The sequence below is a fragment of the Pogona vitticeps genome, chromosome 1 (assembly GCF_051106095.1).
Source record: "Pogona vitticeps strain Pit_001003342236 chromosome 1, PviZW2.1, whole genome shotgun sequence".
Taxonomy (NCBI): Eukaryota; Metazoa; Chordata; class Lepidosauria; order Squamata; family Agamidae; genus Pogona; species Pogona vitticeps.
In genome coordinates this window covers 75,143,432-75,162,591 of record NC_135783.1, presented here as the reverse complement: position 1 = coordinate 75,162,591, position 19,160 = coordinate 75,143,432, and the positions used below count along the sequence as shown (strand labels likewise).

The 19,160-nt window shown below is 39.1% G+C and overlaps 1 protein-coding gene across 4 annotated transcripts in view; it reads left to right on the top strand.

Moving 5' to 3' along the window:
- The window catches only part of LOC110087497 (SAM and SH3 domain-containing protein 1), a 725,270-nt gene that overhangs the window by 654,623 nt on the left and 51,487 nt on the right, over window positions 1–19,160 (top strand). For all 4 annotated transcript variants that reach the window (XM_020809531.3, XM_020809283.3, XM_020809447.3 and 1 more), the window contains exons 7-9: window positions 1,165–1,277; window positions 2,310–2,411; window positions 17,770–17,902. In XM_020809531.3, the coding sequence (XP_020665190.3) occupies window positions 1,165–1,277; window positions 2,310–2,411; window positions 17,770–17,902 (348 nt within the window). The remainder of the gene's footprint in view (window positions 1–1,164; window positions 1,278–2,309; window positions 2,412–17,769; window positions 17,903–19,160) is intronic.

Here is a 19,160-nt window from a genome sequence, read left to right as displayed (position 1 = left end):
GGTACAAATCCAATAAAAGTAAAAAAAGTAAAAGTAAAAAAAGAAAAAAATCTTTTTTTTCACAATGGGTGCTTCTTCAGTACCTGAAGACAGACCATCTTCACTGCATGTAGCTCTTAAAATATAAAGCAAGTGGCTCTTGAGTTGTATGGGGTATACTCCTACAATCTAGCAACATCGATACAGGGGAAAAAAACCTCTTTGTTAAATTATTTCTATAATATTGAATGATATATAGAGTAACTTACCTAGTATGCTGTACTCAATAGCTGTAGATATCAATTGGTATGACTAATCTCAGCATAATAGAGATAAAATTGCATATTATCCAGTTTAGTCTGGACAATCTTTTGGGTAGTTTCTTGATGCAAGATGGACTGAATCTGACCCATATTTAGCACGGTGATGCCAGGAAAATATGGTGCTATATAAAGCATATTTCCTAATCTCTAGTAGTTCTGATTGTCAAGGTCATGTGTGTAGGATCGTCATTTTTTTCTACTTATCTCCAAGGTATTTGAAGTAGCTTACATAAAAATACACATTAAAATATGGTTAAAACACTACTATTAAAATCCAGAAAGTGTGTACTACAAGCACAAGGCGGTAGGAAAGGCACCATATTATGTACAGAAGACAAAAGAATAAGAAGTTGTCAGCTTAGCAGAGTTGTGAAATGAATGATACAGTTTGGTTTATAATAGTATAGGGAACTTCATTAGAGATTGTCTAAAATGCTAAGCTGTAGAGTAACATTACTTTTTTTCTGTACCATTGTCATGCAAAGTTTCCAGGTGTAATGAATATATTTAGGTCATGCATTTTTTAAAAAGCTGTATTGATTTTAGAAAGCAAAATGGGTCACTGGTGGAAATGAATATTTTATCTCTGTTCTAATCCTCAGAGCTGGGGAAAGAAAGGGTTAGGGTTAGGCCCTAACAGTGTATTTTGCCACTGACATGCTTGTCTAGTTTCTCAAAACGTGAACAAAAATGCTGGTGTGTTTCCCAGATTTTTTTAAAGGGCAATCTAAATAATTTGACCTAACATGGAAACCATATTTTAGAGGTGAGCACACCTGGAAGGTCATACTTTGATATGCTTGATTTTCCGTTGTGTTCTGTTCTGAAAAATCTGCTTTTTTTCTTTCCTATCTGTCTTTAGGAGAGGATGTTGGCTATGTGGCAAGTGAAATTACAATGAGTGATGAAGAGCGGATCCAGCTAATGATGATGGTGAAGGAGAAGATGATCACTATTGAGGAAGCTCTTGCAAGGGTATGTGATGCCAATACTTGCCTTTCCAGCCTCTTTGATCTTCTGTTGTGAGGTCATGCTCTGTGCTGGTGCCAAATGATAGGTCATGTTGCATTATGGAGTCTTTTTAACCTTGGTATTTGGCTGCCATAATTACTGAAAACAATGCAACAGAAGATGCTCTGAATAAGGGACAGTGGGGTGGAATGCATGACAAATATAGTGTTCATGTATACAGTTGGTGTCCCCTCTGATTTGGTCCCATAGATTCTGCATGAAGGCAGTTTTGTGATTAAGTGCATGTAAAAAGTCTAGGAATCACTTTCACATTGCTTGTATGGTGGCAATACAAAAGAAATAGGGAAAAAGAGAAAACAAAATATTGTGGCACTTTAAAGAAGTAGAAAAGCTCACTGAAAGAAAAATGTTAAATTACTTAAATGTTTCTTTTCTTTTCTTTGGCCAATATGCTGAGACATGATAATACAGCTGCCTCTTTGGAAATTACTTACATGGTATTCACTTGAGCACTATACTACATTATAGCATAACTAGACATGAAAACCTAGCCCAGCATACTGATAAGATTATTGGTGATTCAGAAGTAAAGATTTAATGAATCCAGGCTTTTGAAGTTAGTGTGAAAAACTTGCTTCAAAGATAAATTCAAAACTTGTTCTACATTAATACTGTCAGCTGATTTGTATATTTGTAATCTATACCTAGGAAACCTTGCAAAGGGTTGTCATAAGACAGAATTGAATGGTGGCACATAATTATTATTAATCCTTGCTAGATAATCAGAGATGTTTATTTTCATATTGCTATTTGTCTGTCTATTTATTCTACTTTTCTTGGTTCTTCCTGAACCTTCCAGACTACAAAACAGTATTTTTCATAGCAATAGTGAACAATATGAGCAGAGTAGAGTTTGCTAGATCACTTTAACTCCACCAGTAATTATTTGTTGCATAAGGTTTAATACCTAATATACAACATATTTCTAGCAAATAAGAAAATCCATTATTTGCTGCTCTGTTATTTTTGTTTCAGCTTAAGGAATATGAGGCTCAGCATCGACAGTCAGGAAGCATGGACTCTTCTGAATGGCCTGATAGTCCTTATCCAACTTTTGATGGTTCTTCCAATTGTAATGTAGGTATCAGTCTTTGTGTTGTGCCTAAATATATGGTGTGGACATGTAAGGATTAATCCATAAAACAGTTTAAAGTAGAACAAGGAACATGGAAGGTACAGCTAAACACTGCCTCAGAGAAGGTGCCCTTCTTACCTGTTTCTAATGAAATTGGAAAGACCTTTCCATGTGACCTCAGTTATAACACTTAGTATTAAATGTAATGAATTGTTCTCAGTGAAAAATCAACTCTGTCAGATATTCTTTCACCACAGTTTGTTACAAACGGTATTGAGTTCTGCTTCTGCAATCTACTGCAGGTTCTTCTCACACATCACCAGTTCAGCAGAAACCATTATTTATGTTTTCTTTGTAGATCCAAAACTGTTGTTGAAGATGATTCACCCAACTCAATGTTTTTATAAAACTACCTGGACATGTTAATTTCAAGAAATGATAACTTTCATCTCATAGGAAATCTATTGTGTGTGGTTACTGTACTTTCATGCACATGGTTTGATTTTGTGAATTCAGCATCAAAAGTATTTTTTGGCATTTACAGTGTTTTGCCAAAAGTTGGATCTTGATCATGACACGGTACAAGTTTACCTGCTGCTGTTTCCATGACAATGCCATGTGCCCAGTAGTCCCATGGCTATAGCCATAGTTAAGCTTCCTTGAAAAGTTAAGCTTACTCTAACTGTGCTAAACATGATTGATTCTTTGTCAAATCCCATTTACATTTTCAGATTTCAACGAGGCTTACCTTTTCCATGCATCTTTTGGCTGTAGTTTTGTGTTTAGATAAAAATTATTGTCTTGTTAATTAGATCTTAACCTTCTCCACCCCTAAACACATGTCACATAGCTGTATATTGAGTATTTAAAATATAGGTGAAAATCCTGTTTCCCAGCTCTACCTGTGCAATGCAAATTATGTCATTGGCAATTTCAGGGTGCACATGTCTCATACACAAGGCAGTGAAATCACATGGACCCTAAAATCACCAAAGAAATCCTTCCTGATAATGACTTAATTCCTCTTGCACAGATGGAGATGTGCAGCAGGATTTCAGACAGTGAGTTGTATAAAAAAAAGTGTCAGCCAATGAAATAAACTCCATGGGCAAAATGATTATCTTTCCCCTTTGTATTCCCATATCCTACCCAAAAACAGCTTATAGGGTTGGGGAGCTTCCAAAGCACATTTATGGAGTAAAAGAGGGAACAGACAAAGGAAAAGACCCATTGAGTGAGCAAAAATCCTCTCGTGTGACTTGGGAAAAAGCTATAGTAATTTACAACAAACCTATTTATTTTGAAATGCTTCCTTAAAATAATAATAGAGCAATTCTAAGCATATCTGCCAAGTTTAGGACTGCAGTATATGGTGTCTAAATAACTTGCTATAACACTGACTAATGCTAAAAGTCTTAACTCTGCAGAAATAACCTTCTCCAACGTGACGCTAAGGAGGAAAGATGCTGCCCCTTTTGTAGCTTTTAAAACAGAAGATAAATGTGGAATCTTTCAGTATACTATTTGTTTTTAAAATGCACATACAATGCATTCAGCTGAGCATAACATATTAGGTACACAAAAGCATTGTTGACATGGGTCATGCTGAAAAGATTTAATTTTTATTGATCTTCCTCCTTCCTCTCAACCTCCTGTCATTTACACTTTTTCTAATGGCAAATTGAGATGTTCGATCTCTTGCTGAGCTAAAACACACAAAACAATTAGCAAAGGACAGGGTGCCATCTCCCCTGTGTCTATAGAGAGGCTGCCCTCTGTAGTCGTAATGATGTGAATTCTAGTTCAGTTTGGACCTTTCTATTTTCCTCTTCTGAATATTCCAAGCCAGCAGCTGTACTGGATTCATGCCAGATACATGCAGATTAACATTTAATCTTCTCCTTGTTGTGGGTCCAGTTCATACTGGAAGTATGCATTATTAAAGGCTTTACCATTCTAGTCATGTCTGTCTTTGTGATACGAAGTTCCTGTGTCAGGCGTGCATAATTTTTTTCCTCCTACCTTCATCCTTCTCCCCATCATCCCTCCCCATCCCCTGTCATTTCAAATGCATTAGATAGTTCTTTTAGCAAGAGTGGCTGCAGTTCTTGGGCCTTTTCAAAAGATTTTGTTGTCAACAGAGGTTATTTTGTAGAATTAAGATCTCCTCGATTTCTCAATGAGTGCTTATAGGTGTGTGTCTGAAAGGAGAACGGGTGTTTGAGAATGCAGCTACTGACTTTAAAGGTGGATTGGTAATATCAAAATTGACATCTTCATTGGCTTGCATGATAGAATAAGTGTCAGAAAACATTAGAAGACCAGCTAGTCTGTGAATCTAGCAGCTGGATTCCCCCTCTAGATCCAGACTAGACCTTGGGAAAACAGATTAAATTTAAGGTAGTAAAGTTAAATTTGTTCCCCCCCCCAATCCAAATGGGCCAAATGCCATCTGTAAATATAATATAATTAAGATAACATTGTAGAAGTATCATTAATAGCAGTGTATATTGTCCACATCATGCCTTTCCTGACTGCCAGGGAAAAAAATGTAGCTTTTGATTAAGAGTTAGTTGTGCATATCTTCACACATGTGTCACTGAATATAAAAAGATAGGTAAGAATATGGCTGTGTTTGCGTTTGTAACAAGGCACCTGTGTGCAAGCTTATATTTAGCTTTTGGGTGGCCAGGTATGTTGCTCACTTACTCATATTACATTTGGCTGTATCATTCAGAAAGCTTCCCTACTCCTGTAATACTGTAGTTTGTGGCTCGGATTCAGGCCAAATGTGCTTTAATGGCTATCCCTTAGAAACTTCTACTTATGAGAAGGCCGTGTTCATTAACACACCCCCAGTTTGTCAGGTGGAAATGGGAAAAGCGAGGCTTGCCAGGAGGATTTGCAGAAACAAATTGGAAGCTTAAATTACATCTGTGCAGAGCCTGCCTAATTGACCTCCAAATCTGAGGCCATTGAAGAGAACGGCAAGACCTCGCAAGCAGTTCCTTCATTTCGTCTTAACACATTGCCAGGTACTTTCTCCCTCATTCCCCACATGTGACAGCTTCCTAATTCCTCACTTTATATTCAGTGGAAACTCCAGGCTTAACAAGTTCCCTGTGAGGAAAAGGCTGCAAATCAGCCAGCAGGGGATGCTGTAAAAGTAATGGATTTGCTGCACTATGCTGTATCTCCCATGTTTGTGCAGGGGCACACCTCACCAAATCAAAGTCATCCTTATCTTCAAACTCTTGTGTCTCTTTGCTCTGCTGAGGAAACACTCTTCCTTAACCCAAGCCAAAGCTGAAGATGTAAAATGAGATTTCATTTGCTTGCCAGCAGTCATAGAGTTTTCCCTTTCCATTGTTTCTTACAATTGCTTCATTCATTTTCTTTATGAAAAATATTTTTTCTAGAAAGAAATGGCACTCATATCCTTTATTTTAAGCCACCTTGAATGAGGGAACTGTCTCAACCTCTTACCAGTTTTGCCTCTTGTTTTTTCCATAAAACCTTAGCAATTGCTGACTGTTAAAGCCTGCACAATTTCTGTATATTTTTAATTACACATTTATGTGTTGCTGCAGGAACTGTCTTGGGGTCTAATGTCCTGCTGTACGCAGAGACATGTAATTCCAGTGACCATTTTGATTAGAGAAATGCACTTTGTATGGAAGCTGCAGACAGAGAACAAGAGAGTGTTTAACCCTTTCTCTTCCCAACACTTTTGTGCTCCAATGCCTTGTTCAAACTCACTGAACCTTGTTTAATGTTCCTATTCATAAACCAAGGGCTGAAGCTCTACTTCCTTACTTTATGTATGTATCTTCTGAATTTAACAACATATTGCAGTCCTGTATATATTTACCTAAATATAAGTCCCATTGTACTCAGTGTATACATACATGTAAATATGTCCAGGATTGTGTTGCTTCTTTACATAATTAGAATTTAATATTTTCCTGAAAGCAAACCCATTAAACACAATGTGACAGACATCTAAATAAATGCAGATAGGATTGCATGAAGATAAATTAAGAATCATGTCAGTGAGATTCACATTTATTTATTTATTTAAAATATTTTTATTCAGCCTTTCTCCTTAAAAGGGGCCCAAGGCGGCTTGCAACATTAAAAGGACAATATTTCAAAGCTAAGAACAGTAAATATAGAAATATTTTTTAAAAAATTAAACGAGTTGTATTAAAATGGTAAATAAAATCAATAGTAAAAACACATTTAAAAGCAATAAAACACCATAATCCAATCTGAAAAAAAAAATCCTCTCAGACTATCAGTGATTAAAGAGAAGCCTGTCTGAAGAGAAAGGTCTTTGCCTGATTGCGGAAGGACAGAAAAGATGGCGCCAGCCTGGCCTCTCATGGGAGGGCATTCCACAGCAGCAAAGTCACCTGCAAATCTTTGCTACATCATTTGGGTAATTGTTAATTCCCATCTTTATATCCAGCTTACTAGACAAGACCATAAGATCCCTGAGTGGTGCTCATTATGCTAGTCCTTCCTCAGTTTTCTTAGGGAATTGAAGAAAAGAGCCCTCTTTTTCTGAAAAAGAGAGAAAGTTAAATCTGCTTTTTAGGCCCTGAAAGAAAGGACTTCCAGAAGGTTGTTGTCACTCTTCTGTCAGAAACAGCAACGTTCTGGGAAGTCAAGAAAACTTGTGTTGCTTCTTTTACGTCTCTGTGTTGTACAAAGGCATCTCCATGAGGATATTGCCACAATGTTGATGAAGATCGTTTTTAGATTGTTGCAAGATTTCTAAAACCCACCCGTCATGTCACAGATAACATTTCTGTGTAAGTGTATATGCTAGTACATTGTTGCCTTCTATGTTAACATGTTTATTCATATACATGGGAACTAAATCAGCCTTTACCAGCCTAGTGTATTCCAAATACTAAATTCCATGGTGATTGGGAGTGATTGGAGTTGCAGTCTACCATTATTTAGAAGACACCATGTTGGGGAAATCTGGGCTAGAAGATTTTCAGCCTGATGCTACTCAAACTCATATATGTGCATTTAAAACTATATAATTGTGAATTTTGTGTTTGTCTTTCACATCACTCTGTGTGGAAAAGTAAGTACATTTCCCTAACTGCAGCGATTATACTGTACTTACATTACCCAAAACTGAGAAGAGACTTGTCCCTCTTCAGTGGGATACAGCACTTCCGCGCCCCCCCCTTCGAAAGTTGCAACCATTGCTAAATCCTTTTTTAATAACTGAAGTCTCTGTGAATGATTAATACTATTAAAGCATGCCTCAGCAATTATTTCAGCATTGAGAAAGACCTCCTGGGAAGATACTGAAACTGTAATTTTTTCCATCCTGAATGTATGACAGGAACTGTCTGTTAATTTTTAGCACCATACTTTGTCACTAGTTAATAATGCAGTATGCCTCTCACTGAAGTAGCTATTGGAGCATTTTTATGAATTTTGCACAATTAATATTATGTCCCAAGTGCCTGCTCCTGTCACATTTTTAGTACACTTCAGTGGACTGACCCCTAGTGTAGGATTACTACAAAGTGGTTGGTTTTTAGTCTCACTGCAATTGGTGATGAGATCCATATTTTCATAAAAGTTAATTAAATGTTATCTGGGTGTAGTTTCACGTGCAAATTGAAATATGTTCCCAATTATCTCACTCTTACTCTGCATACTTTTAAGTGTACTGCTTTGTTGTGGTTGAAATGCATCAGAACTTTGTCTTCATTCTGTAAGTGACAGAGTGAGGTCCACTGCAAGTGAACTGGAATCTCTCCAGTTTCCTGTCGGCTGTAAGAAGTTGATGAGATTTCCAATCGTAAAGTTTTTGTTGGACCCACTTCACATTTTAAAATTAAGTAAAGCTGGGCAACAACTGAATGTGTATAATGCAACTAATAGAAGTCACACGTTTTGAATGATGAGACTGAGTGAGGCTGCTTGCTCCTATGAACAGCTTCTATACATTTTAGTCTTTGTTTCCTTTCACTTACGAATTTTCAAACAAGATTTTCCACAAAATGTCTTTAATATAAAGGAAACATAGTTCGAAACCTCTCCACAGGGACAAAGACAGCCAGGTTAGATGGCTACACTTGCACTCATCTCTTGGGAGAGCCATTTCATGTAAATCTAGATAAAAATTCAAGGTGTGCAACTAAAGAAAGGAGAGTTGGTTCTACTGTGAAGCCCAGTGAAGCACCCACCTCAGGCAGCAGATTTGGTTGCCCTATGAAGGCAGCAAACTATTACTTACTTGATTTGCTATTTATTTTTCCCATTAGACACGGAACGCTGTTTACCTTCCCACCGAGATGGTACCTATTTATCTACTCGCATTTGCATGCTTTCGAACTGCTAGGTTGGCGGGAGCTGGGACAAGCAACGGGCGCTCACTCCGTCGCGTGGATTCGATCTTACGACTGCTTGGTCTTCTGACCCTGCAGCACAGGCTTCTGCAGTTTAGCCCACAGCGCCACCACGTTCCGTGTCTAAATCACACTGGCCATGTGACCACGGAAAGATTGTCTTCGGACAAACGCTGGCTCTATGGCTTGAAGAGCAGGATGAGCGCCACCCCCTAGAGTCGGACACGACTGGACAAAAATTGTCAAGGGGAACCTTTACCTTTACCTTTCCCATTAGGAATGGGGATAGGTGCTTATGAGATTTTCTATATCATATGCCACAACAATATGCCTAGCTTTAGATATTCTGTACCTGTTGCCCTCCCTTCAGCCAGCAAACTGCTTTAGAGTGAAACCCCGCTGTCCACCGTTGTGCAGCAACCAGAAGAAGATGGCATGACTGTATTTGAATAAATGTAGATGGTTGTACATGAAAAATAATAATAAAGCATCCCCTGAAAATAAGCCCTAATGCGATTTTTGGAGCAAAAATTAATATAAGACCCTGTCTTATTTTGGGGGAAACGTGATAGTTGCAATTAAAATGCCAATAGCGCTACCATTAACAAACAGCTTTAAAAATCAGCCAAGGAAAAGCACAGAAAATGGTCTACTGCTGATTTTTCAAAGTAGAAGCCTGAAGACACAAAATTCCTGCCCACCTTCCTTTGTGTGGAAAAGGTGATTCAAAGCACAACCTGTGTGAGAGATCTAACAGGTGGACTGAAACAAGATAAAGTAGTCCAGATAATTGTAGTCTCAGCTGTTCAAGGCTATGAAATTATATATATATATAATACAGTAATCTAAAATGCAGTTTAGAAGTATTTTAAAAGTGAATTTTGAAACAAATTGCATAAGAAGTTTATATGAAGTAAACCTCAATTATATCTCTCCAGATGTTTCAGACTCCTGTCAGCTAGCATGATCCATGATCAAGAATAATGGGAATAATTTGAAACATGTGAAGGGACCCAAGTTGGGAAAGATTGTTCTGAACAAACAAAACCCTAATAATTCTTTATACTTCTTCAAAGGAAATTCTTGCTGTTTATTTGCAAGTAGCTTTTTTATTATTAAATGAGTGAAAGGCTTGTATTTTCTTTCGTACAACATCTTCTTTAAGTAGTAGCTATAGTATTTGATGAGTTACTGTTTTCCTCTGACCGCATTTTTCTTTACTTAAATTCCACTGACAATAATTAAGGAACAGAGAGCCAGCGAGAGGTCAGTAAACCTCTGCTAGTGAAGCCAGTGATTGTTTTCAATGCACAGCACTCCCCACACCCCCTTTGTGGCAAATAGATTTGCTCAGAGCCAGTGACTTCTGCCTTTCTTGTAAATTGTGCAGTTAGCAAGGAGGAAGGGGGCTATGAGGTAATTGTGTGAGCAGAGAGCAGCCAGTTGATTGGGATTTGATTCAGATCTCAAGTAATGGTTAGCAAAGCTGATCTTCTGTCTCGTAGTACAGCTGCTGCATTCAGGCATTTTGTACAAAGGAGAGAAGTCCAGTGCCATTCATTTAATAAAGGATAGATATTTAAGCTTAAAATTTGAGGTTGCAGAATAAAAGGTAGCACTCAAGAGAGGAAAGAGTGTTGGACTTCCTAAATGCACGGGCTGCTAAGTCATCAGGTTTGTGGGCACAGTATTCCGAGGATGTACTTCCCACTTTCAGGGTGGGGAGACAAGACTCTTCTGCGGTAATTGTGGATCTCACAACTTCTGTTCTTCTTTTGCTTTTACCATTTTATGGATGGATTAATTCATTTGAAAGATTTATGTTCATTCTGCTGTATCCCTGTATCCAGCCATAGCTTAACATTAATTAATATTAAATTTCTTCAGTTTCTTTCTATATTTGGGTTCCTGAAGTTCTTCCAGATTTAGATTTTTAATAAGGTTAGACCACACGGCCGGTGTATTCCTAACCCACCCCCTTTCTTGGAAATTTTCAGCTTTCTCCACTAATTCTTTTTCAAAGCGAGTGAGTGTGGAGAGTGGCAGGAAATGAGAGACAACAAAATATGTTTAATTCAGCTGGGAAATATAGTGGTGCCTCGCTTGACAACATTAATTCATTCCAGCGAAATCGCTGTAGAGCAAAAACGTAAAGCGAAATAAAAAAGCCAATTGAAATGCATTGAAACCCGTTCAATGCATTCCAATGGGCTGAAAACTCACCGTCCAGCGAAGATCCTCCATAGGGGTGGCCATTTTCCACTCCTGTGCAGCAAGGAATCCATCCCTAAGCACAGCGGGGGGGCATTTTCTTCAGCGGGTGGCCATTTTGAAACCCGGCAGTCAGCTGTTTCTGATCATTGTAAAGCGAAAATCGGTTCCCAAAGCAGGAAAAACCCCATTCAAACCATCGTTTTGCAGTTGCAAAAGTGATCACAAAAACCTCACTGTCAAGCGGGTTCGGCGTTAAACGGGGTAATTGTAAAGCAGGGCACAACTGAATAGAGCAAATGTGGTAGCTGGCTCTGGAACTAATCTCTTGTTTTATTTTGTTTTTTGTTTTGTTCTGAAATACTCTCAAGTCTGAAGTGGCTCTACCAGTAGGCACTATGAGGTGGCAAATTTTGGTGTCATGGATAGGTTAGCAAACTGTTAATTACTTAATTTTGTGGTTGTTGTGGGTTTTCCAGGTTGTTTGGCCGTGTTCTTAAGGTTTTCTTTCTAACATTTCGCCAGTCTCTGTAGCTGGCATCTTCAGAGGACAGGAGTCAGAACTCTGTCTGTACTTAATTTTGTAATTTTGTAATTATTGGCTTCAGTCCTATTGCTTTTTGTAGTCAGTTGCACTAGAGCAGGTCCATTGAATCAGTGGGGATTGGTGAGTCAGCTCCTCCATAAGTTCTGTTGATTCAGATAGGGTCTACTCTAGTTGTTTGAATTGTGGTGCTGGAGGAGACTCTTGAGAGTCCCCTGGACTGCAAAGAGAACAAACCTATCCATTGAAAGAAATCAACCCTGAGTGCTCACTGGAAGGACAGATCCTGAAACGGAGGCTCCAATACTTTGGCCATCTCATGAGAAGAGAAAACTCCCTGGAAAAGACCCTGATGTTGGGAAAGTGGGAAGGCAAGAGGAGAAGGGGACGACAGAGGATGAGATGGTAGGACAGTGTCATTGAAGTGACCAGCATGAATTTGACCAAACTCTGGGAAGCAGTGGAAGACAGGAGGGCCTGGTGTGCTCTGGTCCATGATGTCACAAAGAGTCGGACACAGCTTAATGACTAAACAACAACACTCTAGTTGTAACTTCCTTTAACACAGTACAGTGCAACTAGAGTAGGCCCATTTGAATCATTAGAATTTACAGATACATTGGCTCACCAAATCCCTGGTGGGTCAGCGGATCTACTCTAGTGTGATTTACTATGCTAAGCAACAGGATTTCAGCCATTATGTATTAGAACCAAAGAAGGAATAAAGGGAGAGGTGGCTGTGAGATTTTCTGCTTCATGTACCACAGCAACTAAGCTGGTTTTGTGTATTTTGAATGCCTAAGGCAGCCAAATATCTTGAGCCAGCCCTTGGAATAGACATGACTAACAGCCAATCCCTACGGCTGGAAAATGATTCACTAGGTTGAGCCACATCATCAACCATCCAGATGCTTAGCCTATATGTTATATTTGTTCAACAGGACATGTTTGATTGAAAGATGTAAGGTCTGCAGCAAGAGCAGGAAACTAACATGTACAATTTATGAAAGGACACACTAGGAATGGGGGATTGTTTTGAATTTTAATCACAATTGTTTATGTAGACAGGAAAAAGGACAAGGACATCCAAAGCAGTAATGACAGCTTAAGTTTTGTAGTTTTCAGGACATCAGAGAAAAAGATGCTTTAATTTATGGTATCCAGTTGTTAGTAACTGCAGATGCTGTTGACCTTGTTCCTGTTCCCCTATGGTCCTCTGTGGATTTGTGGAATCGCATGACCCAAGCTGGCCCATTTCCCTTCTGTATTAGAACATTGCTGATGTGTCAGAGATGCACTTGTTCCAAAAGAAGCTGAGAAAAAGGCTCCACCTTTACACATGTGCCAGGAAACAGGCCCTGTTGGTCTTGCACCATTCTGCTGGCTGCCAAGGACTGTGCTATCTCTTTAAAGCAAGTATAATTTTTTGAACTGGCTTGGTCAATTTGTTATGGTTTAAAACTGTGGAGCCAGCTGTCTGCAATCTGATGTAATGTTTCCATGGAAACTAGAAATGAAACACTTGAGCATTCACTACAGAATTTCTGCATCCAGCATCGGCCAAAATAATTAAGGCTTGAGCCATTAGAGGGTTTTGTATGGTGAAGGGAGAACTTGCATCAACACTGTGGAGAATTAAGCTGTTCCTGTTTATAGGACTACACATACATGTGTATTGTTCTTTTTAAATGCCAAGAAGGTATCTTCAAAAAACTGCTTCAGAAACATATGGCTGTGCATATTCAGGTCTCAGTTTTTCTTTATTAGCCATGATGAAAATTATTGGAACAGAATAGCTGTATGTGGAGAGGTGAAGTACTTGGAGTAGTTGCATTGTAAGAACTCTGACCTCTGAGTGTGATGCCTACAGTGCAACATGCTGCAAAATGCTCTCTTTTCTGACAGAAGAAAGGCCTTTCTCTGTGGGAAACCATTTAACATAAGACAAATAATATCCATTTCCTGTAATGCTTCCTTTTTAAAAGCAGGGGTTCTTGCTTGCTCTCTCTCTCTCTCTCTCTCTCTCTCTCTCTCTCTCTCTCACACACACACACACACACGCACACACACACACACACACACACACACACACACACACACACACACACACACACACACACACACACACACACACACACACACACCCCTCTCTCTACCTGTATAGGGATAGCATCTGCAGTGTACTTTATAGTCTTGTCGGCTTTTGTAAGGTCCATGGATTTAGCGGGCCAACTACTTACTACTGGATTTCAGCCAGTGTTTCCTCAGACTTCAAATTATTTGAACTCAACATTTGTGGATGTGAAATTTTCTTTATCTGCACAGCAAAGCCATTATGTTAGCTTCTCCTGCAACCCCTCCACTGTGTTTCTGTGACTGTATGCCAGTCCACCCAGAACAACCCAGCTATATCCCCAGCAGGATATGAATAGATGTTTTGGCCAGATGAGCCCTTCTGTAAATGATAGTTTCTGTCAGAGCCTATAGGTCCCAGGTGCAGATTGTGGGAACTGTCCAGTCAAGCAGAAGGGTTCATTAACTGCCTTCAGTATCAGGGAATGTCAAGGTCTGAGAGAACCCCAACTGCAGGATAACCATATTGAGGGGAATGGCAAAGAATTACAAGGAGTCCAACTCAGATAACCATAACAAAGCAGATGGGAAGGGGCTAGATTCTCTTATGTTGGACTAGGGATCCTGCTAAGGCAAAGTGGGCCCTTCTGTTGCAGTAAAATAAAGATATTTTGCTTTATGACAGTCCAACATTGGGTAAGATGGCTATGTGTCCTGTTTTACAGGGAGCTCCTCTGTGCAAAAGTGTGTTGTGTTTGAAGGTCTTTTCAATTTAAGGCCAGTTTGAAGTTACATAAGCATAGAAGGGCGAGTAAGGCTTGGAAGCTACTCAACAGCAGTTGGTGTCTGGACACCATAGAGCCCCATCAAGGTGTAGCTTTCAGTCAGTATTTCTAATGTTGGATCTGTACATAAAAATCACTACATGCAAACTAGATATATAAACTGGTAGATGCTGTCTAGAGGGGCGGGGTAAAAATCAAATAAATAAATAAATAAATAAATAAATAATTGGTGTCCTTTTGTTTCTATTTTTTGGGAGATGGGTTTCCCCTTTTTTCATATTGTGTAAGTGTTCCCCGTAGAATCAAAATGTGAAAACAGTACACAGATTCTTGCAAATACATTTCTGGGATTAAGATACCTGGAGAATAGGTTCTGAATATCTGTGACATGACACAGAAATATCATTGGCTGGAGTTTTGTCAATGAAATGAATGAGTTGCTGTTCATCAAGGTTGTTTCTTGCCATCCACTTTCCATCTCAGTTGTGAATACTTCCGCTTCCATGAGGTGACCTCAGCATTCAGACACCGTGATACATATATTTTAAAAAAAGGGTAGAAGATTATTGCCCCACACTGGGCATGGGTTTGCGCTAATTTGTTTTGTAGCTGGCACCCAACACAATGATCATGAGATCAGTTTGAAGGGACTAAACGGATTGAGCAAGACTTGTGTTTGTTTTTTTAGAGAACAACCCACTCTTTCCCCCACAACTTGAACATGATTTTTTATATATAAGCACATCTAGAACAGCCTTGCACATCATGGTAACACACAGCTAGAATTACGTCCTGCATAGTTCATTTGTTTAATTACAAAGTAGAAGACTTTTGTTCAATAACATGTGGGCCATCTGCCTCTAAAATTAGGCTACACAGTTTTCTTCTCCAGAGCCTTCCAGGAGCTGCACAGATAGCCAAAATGACTAAAATAAAATAATCAAAACAAGACAAACCAGAAGGCAGGAAGAAATCTCTTATGGGGGTTAGTGCAGGGGCCCTCAACAACTTGTTTAAAAAGGAAGTCACTACTGATTCCCTTGCTAGGGGAGAACAATAGGAGGGACTGTCACAATACAGACACAAAAACATCCCTGGGGTGGACTGTGTAGCCTAGAGGCAGCACTTTGCCCTCCCCTGGTGAAATGGTTAATGGAGGAAGCCTTTTCAAATTGCTTCAGGTAGCAGCAGTCACACTGTCATTCATGTACTAGTTTCCATTCCGTATCTTACACTTTCCTGTATCGCATGTTTTTGTTAAAAAAATCATAATTGATAGTTGAGAAGAAATCATATTGCATGCTGAACTGCCATATAGATTGTTAATGAATTGTGTAATATAAATATTAGGCAAAAACAAAAAGAAATCAAAAGTACAGAAAACAGAACCATAGTGGCACCTTAAAAACTAACTGTTCTATTTTGATGTCCGCTTTCGTGGACAAGTCCACTTTCTCAGATACAGTATAAGAGTGGGACTACATAGCAAAAATTTGTACATGGCACCAAAACAAAGAGATTGTTTCCTGGCAGAAGTTGTTCCTAATGTGGCATTTCACACATGGCAATAAACTTTAAGAAACCCCTGTTGATGTTCAGTTCCTCCTAGGAGGCATTCTGCAATATGAAGTGACTTTCCCATGACTACTGTAGCACTAACCTTCAGTCTAACAGGTTCTTGAATTAATTCTTGGAATTTAATTTTATAAATCCATTTATGAGTGTTGGTTGAATTACAGTTTTCTGAAGGGGTATAGTCAGTTTGTTTAAAAATTAGTAACTGCTCTCTGGCCTCAACAAATCTCCAGTCATCTGAAGCTTGGGATTAGATTCACAGTTATTTCTCAGAAAGTCTGTATCTATGTTAAGCATTTCTGCAGGAAATAAAACTTCGGTGCTTAAAAAAAGAAAAGAAGCTGAAGTCTGTATTATAAATAAACTAGACAGAGGATGCTCAGAGTGCCAGCTGATCACTTGCCTTGGCCCACATTGCTAACTTGATGCTTTTTCATTTTGTAGGCATCATTGTTAAATAAAGCCCATTTAGTCAGGCTTAAAACATGACCAGATAATAATGGTGCATTCCAATATGGAAACTCAAATGACCCAAAGTTCACTGACAGGAAGTTGCTCTTGAGATTTCTGAGCTGGCTGTTGGAAATGTGATGAATTGGGTAGACTGTATATGGAGGTAAAGCGAGGGATAAGGTCTTTGGAGATTTCCAGCTGGAACGTCCCGACTTCTTGGAATGTATTGTGTACAGTGGCAGTTCTGTACTGTAAAAGCAAAGAGAGCCCCACTCTTTCTTCCTCCTCAACCCTCCCCCCCCCCCCGCTTTTCTCTCACACAGATTCTAAACAGGGCCAGAGAGAGGAAGTAACATATTGTGTGTTGGGTCTGTCCTGAAAATGAGAGCTCTGATTTGGTTCACAAGGAATGGATTGTTTCAGCTTGTGGTGTCACTGTTGCTGGAAAGGGTGGATTTTTTTTGGTCTCCGTAATGTTTGATACTTGAGGGAAAACAGCTGGAACTGAACATACTGCATCAGATGTGGGAGAGAATGGGATGTTGGGGAATATGGACTATACAGAGTGTCTGTAAAGGTCAGAGTTTTCCTCTGGTCAGTTCTGGAGGAATGCTCTGTTCATACTAACGGCCAGTTTTGAAAATCGTCAGCATGAGAAGCTTTGGGACAGCGAGGGAGAAGAGGTTTCTGTGGCTCTTTGTAGCTAATAAAATAAGTCAGAGGCGATGAGATCGACACTTTCCTTTTCCTTCCCTTTCTTCTCCCCCCCTCCCACTATTTTTGCTGCTGCTGTTTTTGATTTACTTGTAAGGCTGGAAAAAAGGAGTCAATGATAGAGTTTCAACTCAGTTTGGAGAAGCTGTTTATAACTAGGTTTTTAAACATCAAGTTCCACCAGGCCAGACAAGACCACTGCCTGACCAAACCACAGGAGCTTAACTAGAGTGGCTAAAAGAGTCTGGCCTGAAATGTGCTCAGAGAGAACGTGGATATAGCTATTATTATACAATGAGCGGAGAGGAGGACGAGGGCTGGAATGCATTTTGATTCCTGAAACTTTATGTTGCACTAAGTTAAAATGGTATGTTAAGCTTTTTTTAAAGTGTGTGTGTGTGTGTGTGTGTGTGAGAGAGAGAGAGAGAGAGAGAGAGAGAGAGAGAGAGAGAGAGAGAAAATGAGAGACAGAGAGAGTGGGTGAATATCTGGGAGTTGAGAATTATAATTTTACAGGTTTTGCCTTGTCGGGGAACACAGTATGCCTGGAGTTACTTGTCTTGATTTTGGAAAGTAACCGAGACTATTGTTTTATTAACATTTCCTTTTGTTTCCCTGCCAGTCAAGAGAACAATCAGATGATGAATCAGAAGAATCTGTGAAGTTTAAGAGATTGCACAAACTGGTCAACTCCACTCGCAGAGTGAGGAAGAAATTAATCAGAGTGGAAGAAATTAAGAAACCCGGCACTGAAGGTAAAGATTAGCGATGCTGAGAAGGAGAAAACGCCGTTGAAGATCTTGGGAGTGGAGCAGAGTGGGTGGGTGGGTTAGATTTTTCTATTGAAATCTGCACGGGAAGATTGTTGTAAACATTTAAATGTTTTGGTCAAGAGAGGGAAATCCAGAACAAGGATTAAAACAGTTGACTGTGCTTGGTTGCCGTCTTATGTGCTGTTGCTGTATGTTAAATTAAAATTAATCGTCTGGATCAAAATAGACAATTTTATTAGGTGCTTGCACAAAAGGCTTAATATTTTACTACTGTGTTAATATTTAATTGGTCTTGGAAGTGGGATGGGATTGATGGGTGGGCTAGATTTTTTCCCCTCTGTTTTAGTGATAGTCTCTTTTACTTTTATTGCCTTTTCATCTGTTTCTTATTTGCTTTGGTTTTAAATATTGTTTCTTATCCCTTTTAATGTATTTTTTAAAAAAATGTTCGTTATGGAGAGTCTGAAGTAAAAGGGTAGCATGTAAATACAATGAATGAATGAATATCTGATATTACTTATTTCACACTCCTAGCTGTAGCTTACCAACAACAATAACTTCTCATTATATCACAGGGCATTGTAGAAGATCTTTTGACACTGAAATATATTTTTCTGAATGTGTCTGCTAGGAAAAGTGCGCGGGGGGGGGGGAGAGCCTTGTTACATAAGGAGATCTTCACCCATTGTTCTTTGGATCCAAACCAAGAAATATTAGATGTTTTAAAGAGTGAAGATGTGACTTCTGACTTTGTTAGCATGCTAGGTTATTTGTTAGGGATCTCATTTATCAACAGGGTAGTTTTATATCACAATTCTCTTCTGCTTTATGTACTGAAGGTGTCAAAAGTTTGTGTTGAAACTCACTGTGCTTAAAGGGTTTGTTTGGGGCAGAGGGATGGCAGGAGCAGAAGGTAGCATAATTCTTTCTGGTAAGCTCATGGAACATTTTGTAAAACTGTTCCTGCCAGTTTCCTTTTTTGCTCATGCTTCTTTTCTGTAAGTTCTTGAGCTCTGAAATCTGACTCTGATGTGAGTTGTCTTGGTCAGGGGAATTAAAAGAGCTGAGATAAAATGCAAGAGAGGGGCTTGCCCTGTAGGTTGGAAGGCCAGTGGGTTTCTCATGGGATGTTGAAACATCTGCCAAGGAACCCCTCCCTTCAAGATCTACAAATTATTCTTTCACCAAGGAATGATGAGTCTGTCAGAAGATTCATGTGGTTCAGTTGGGTGGAAGTGGG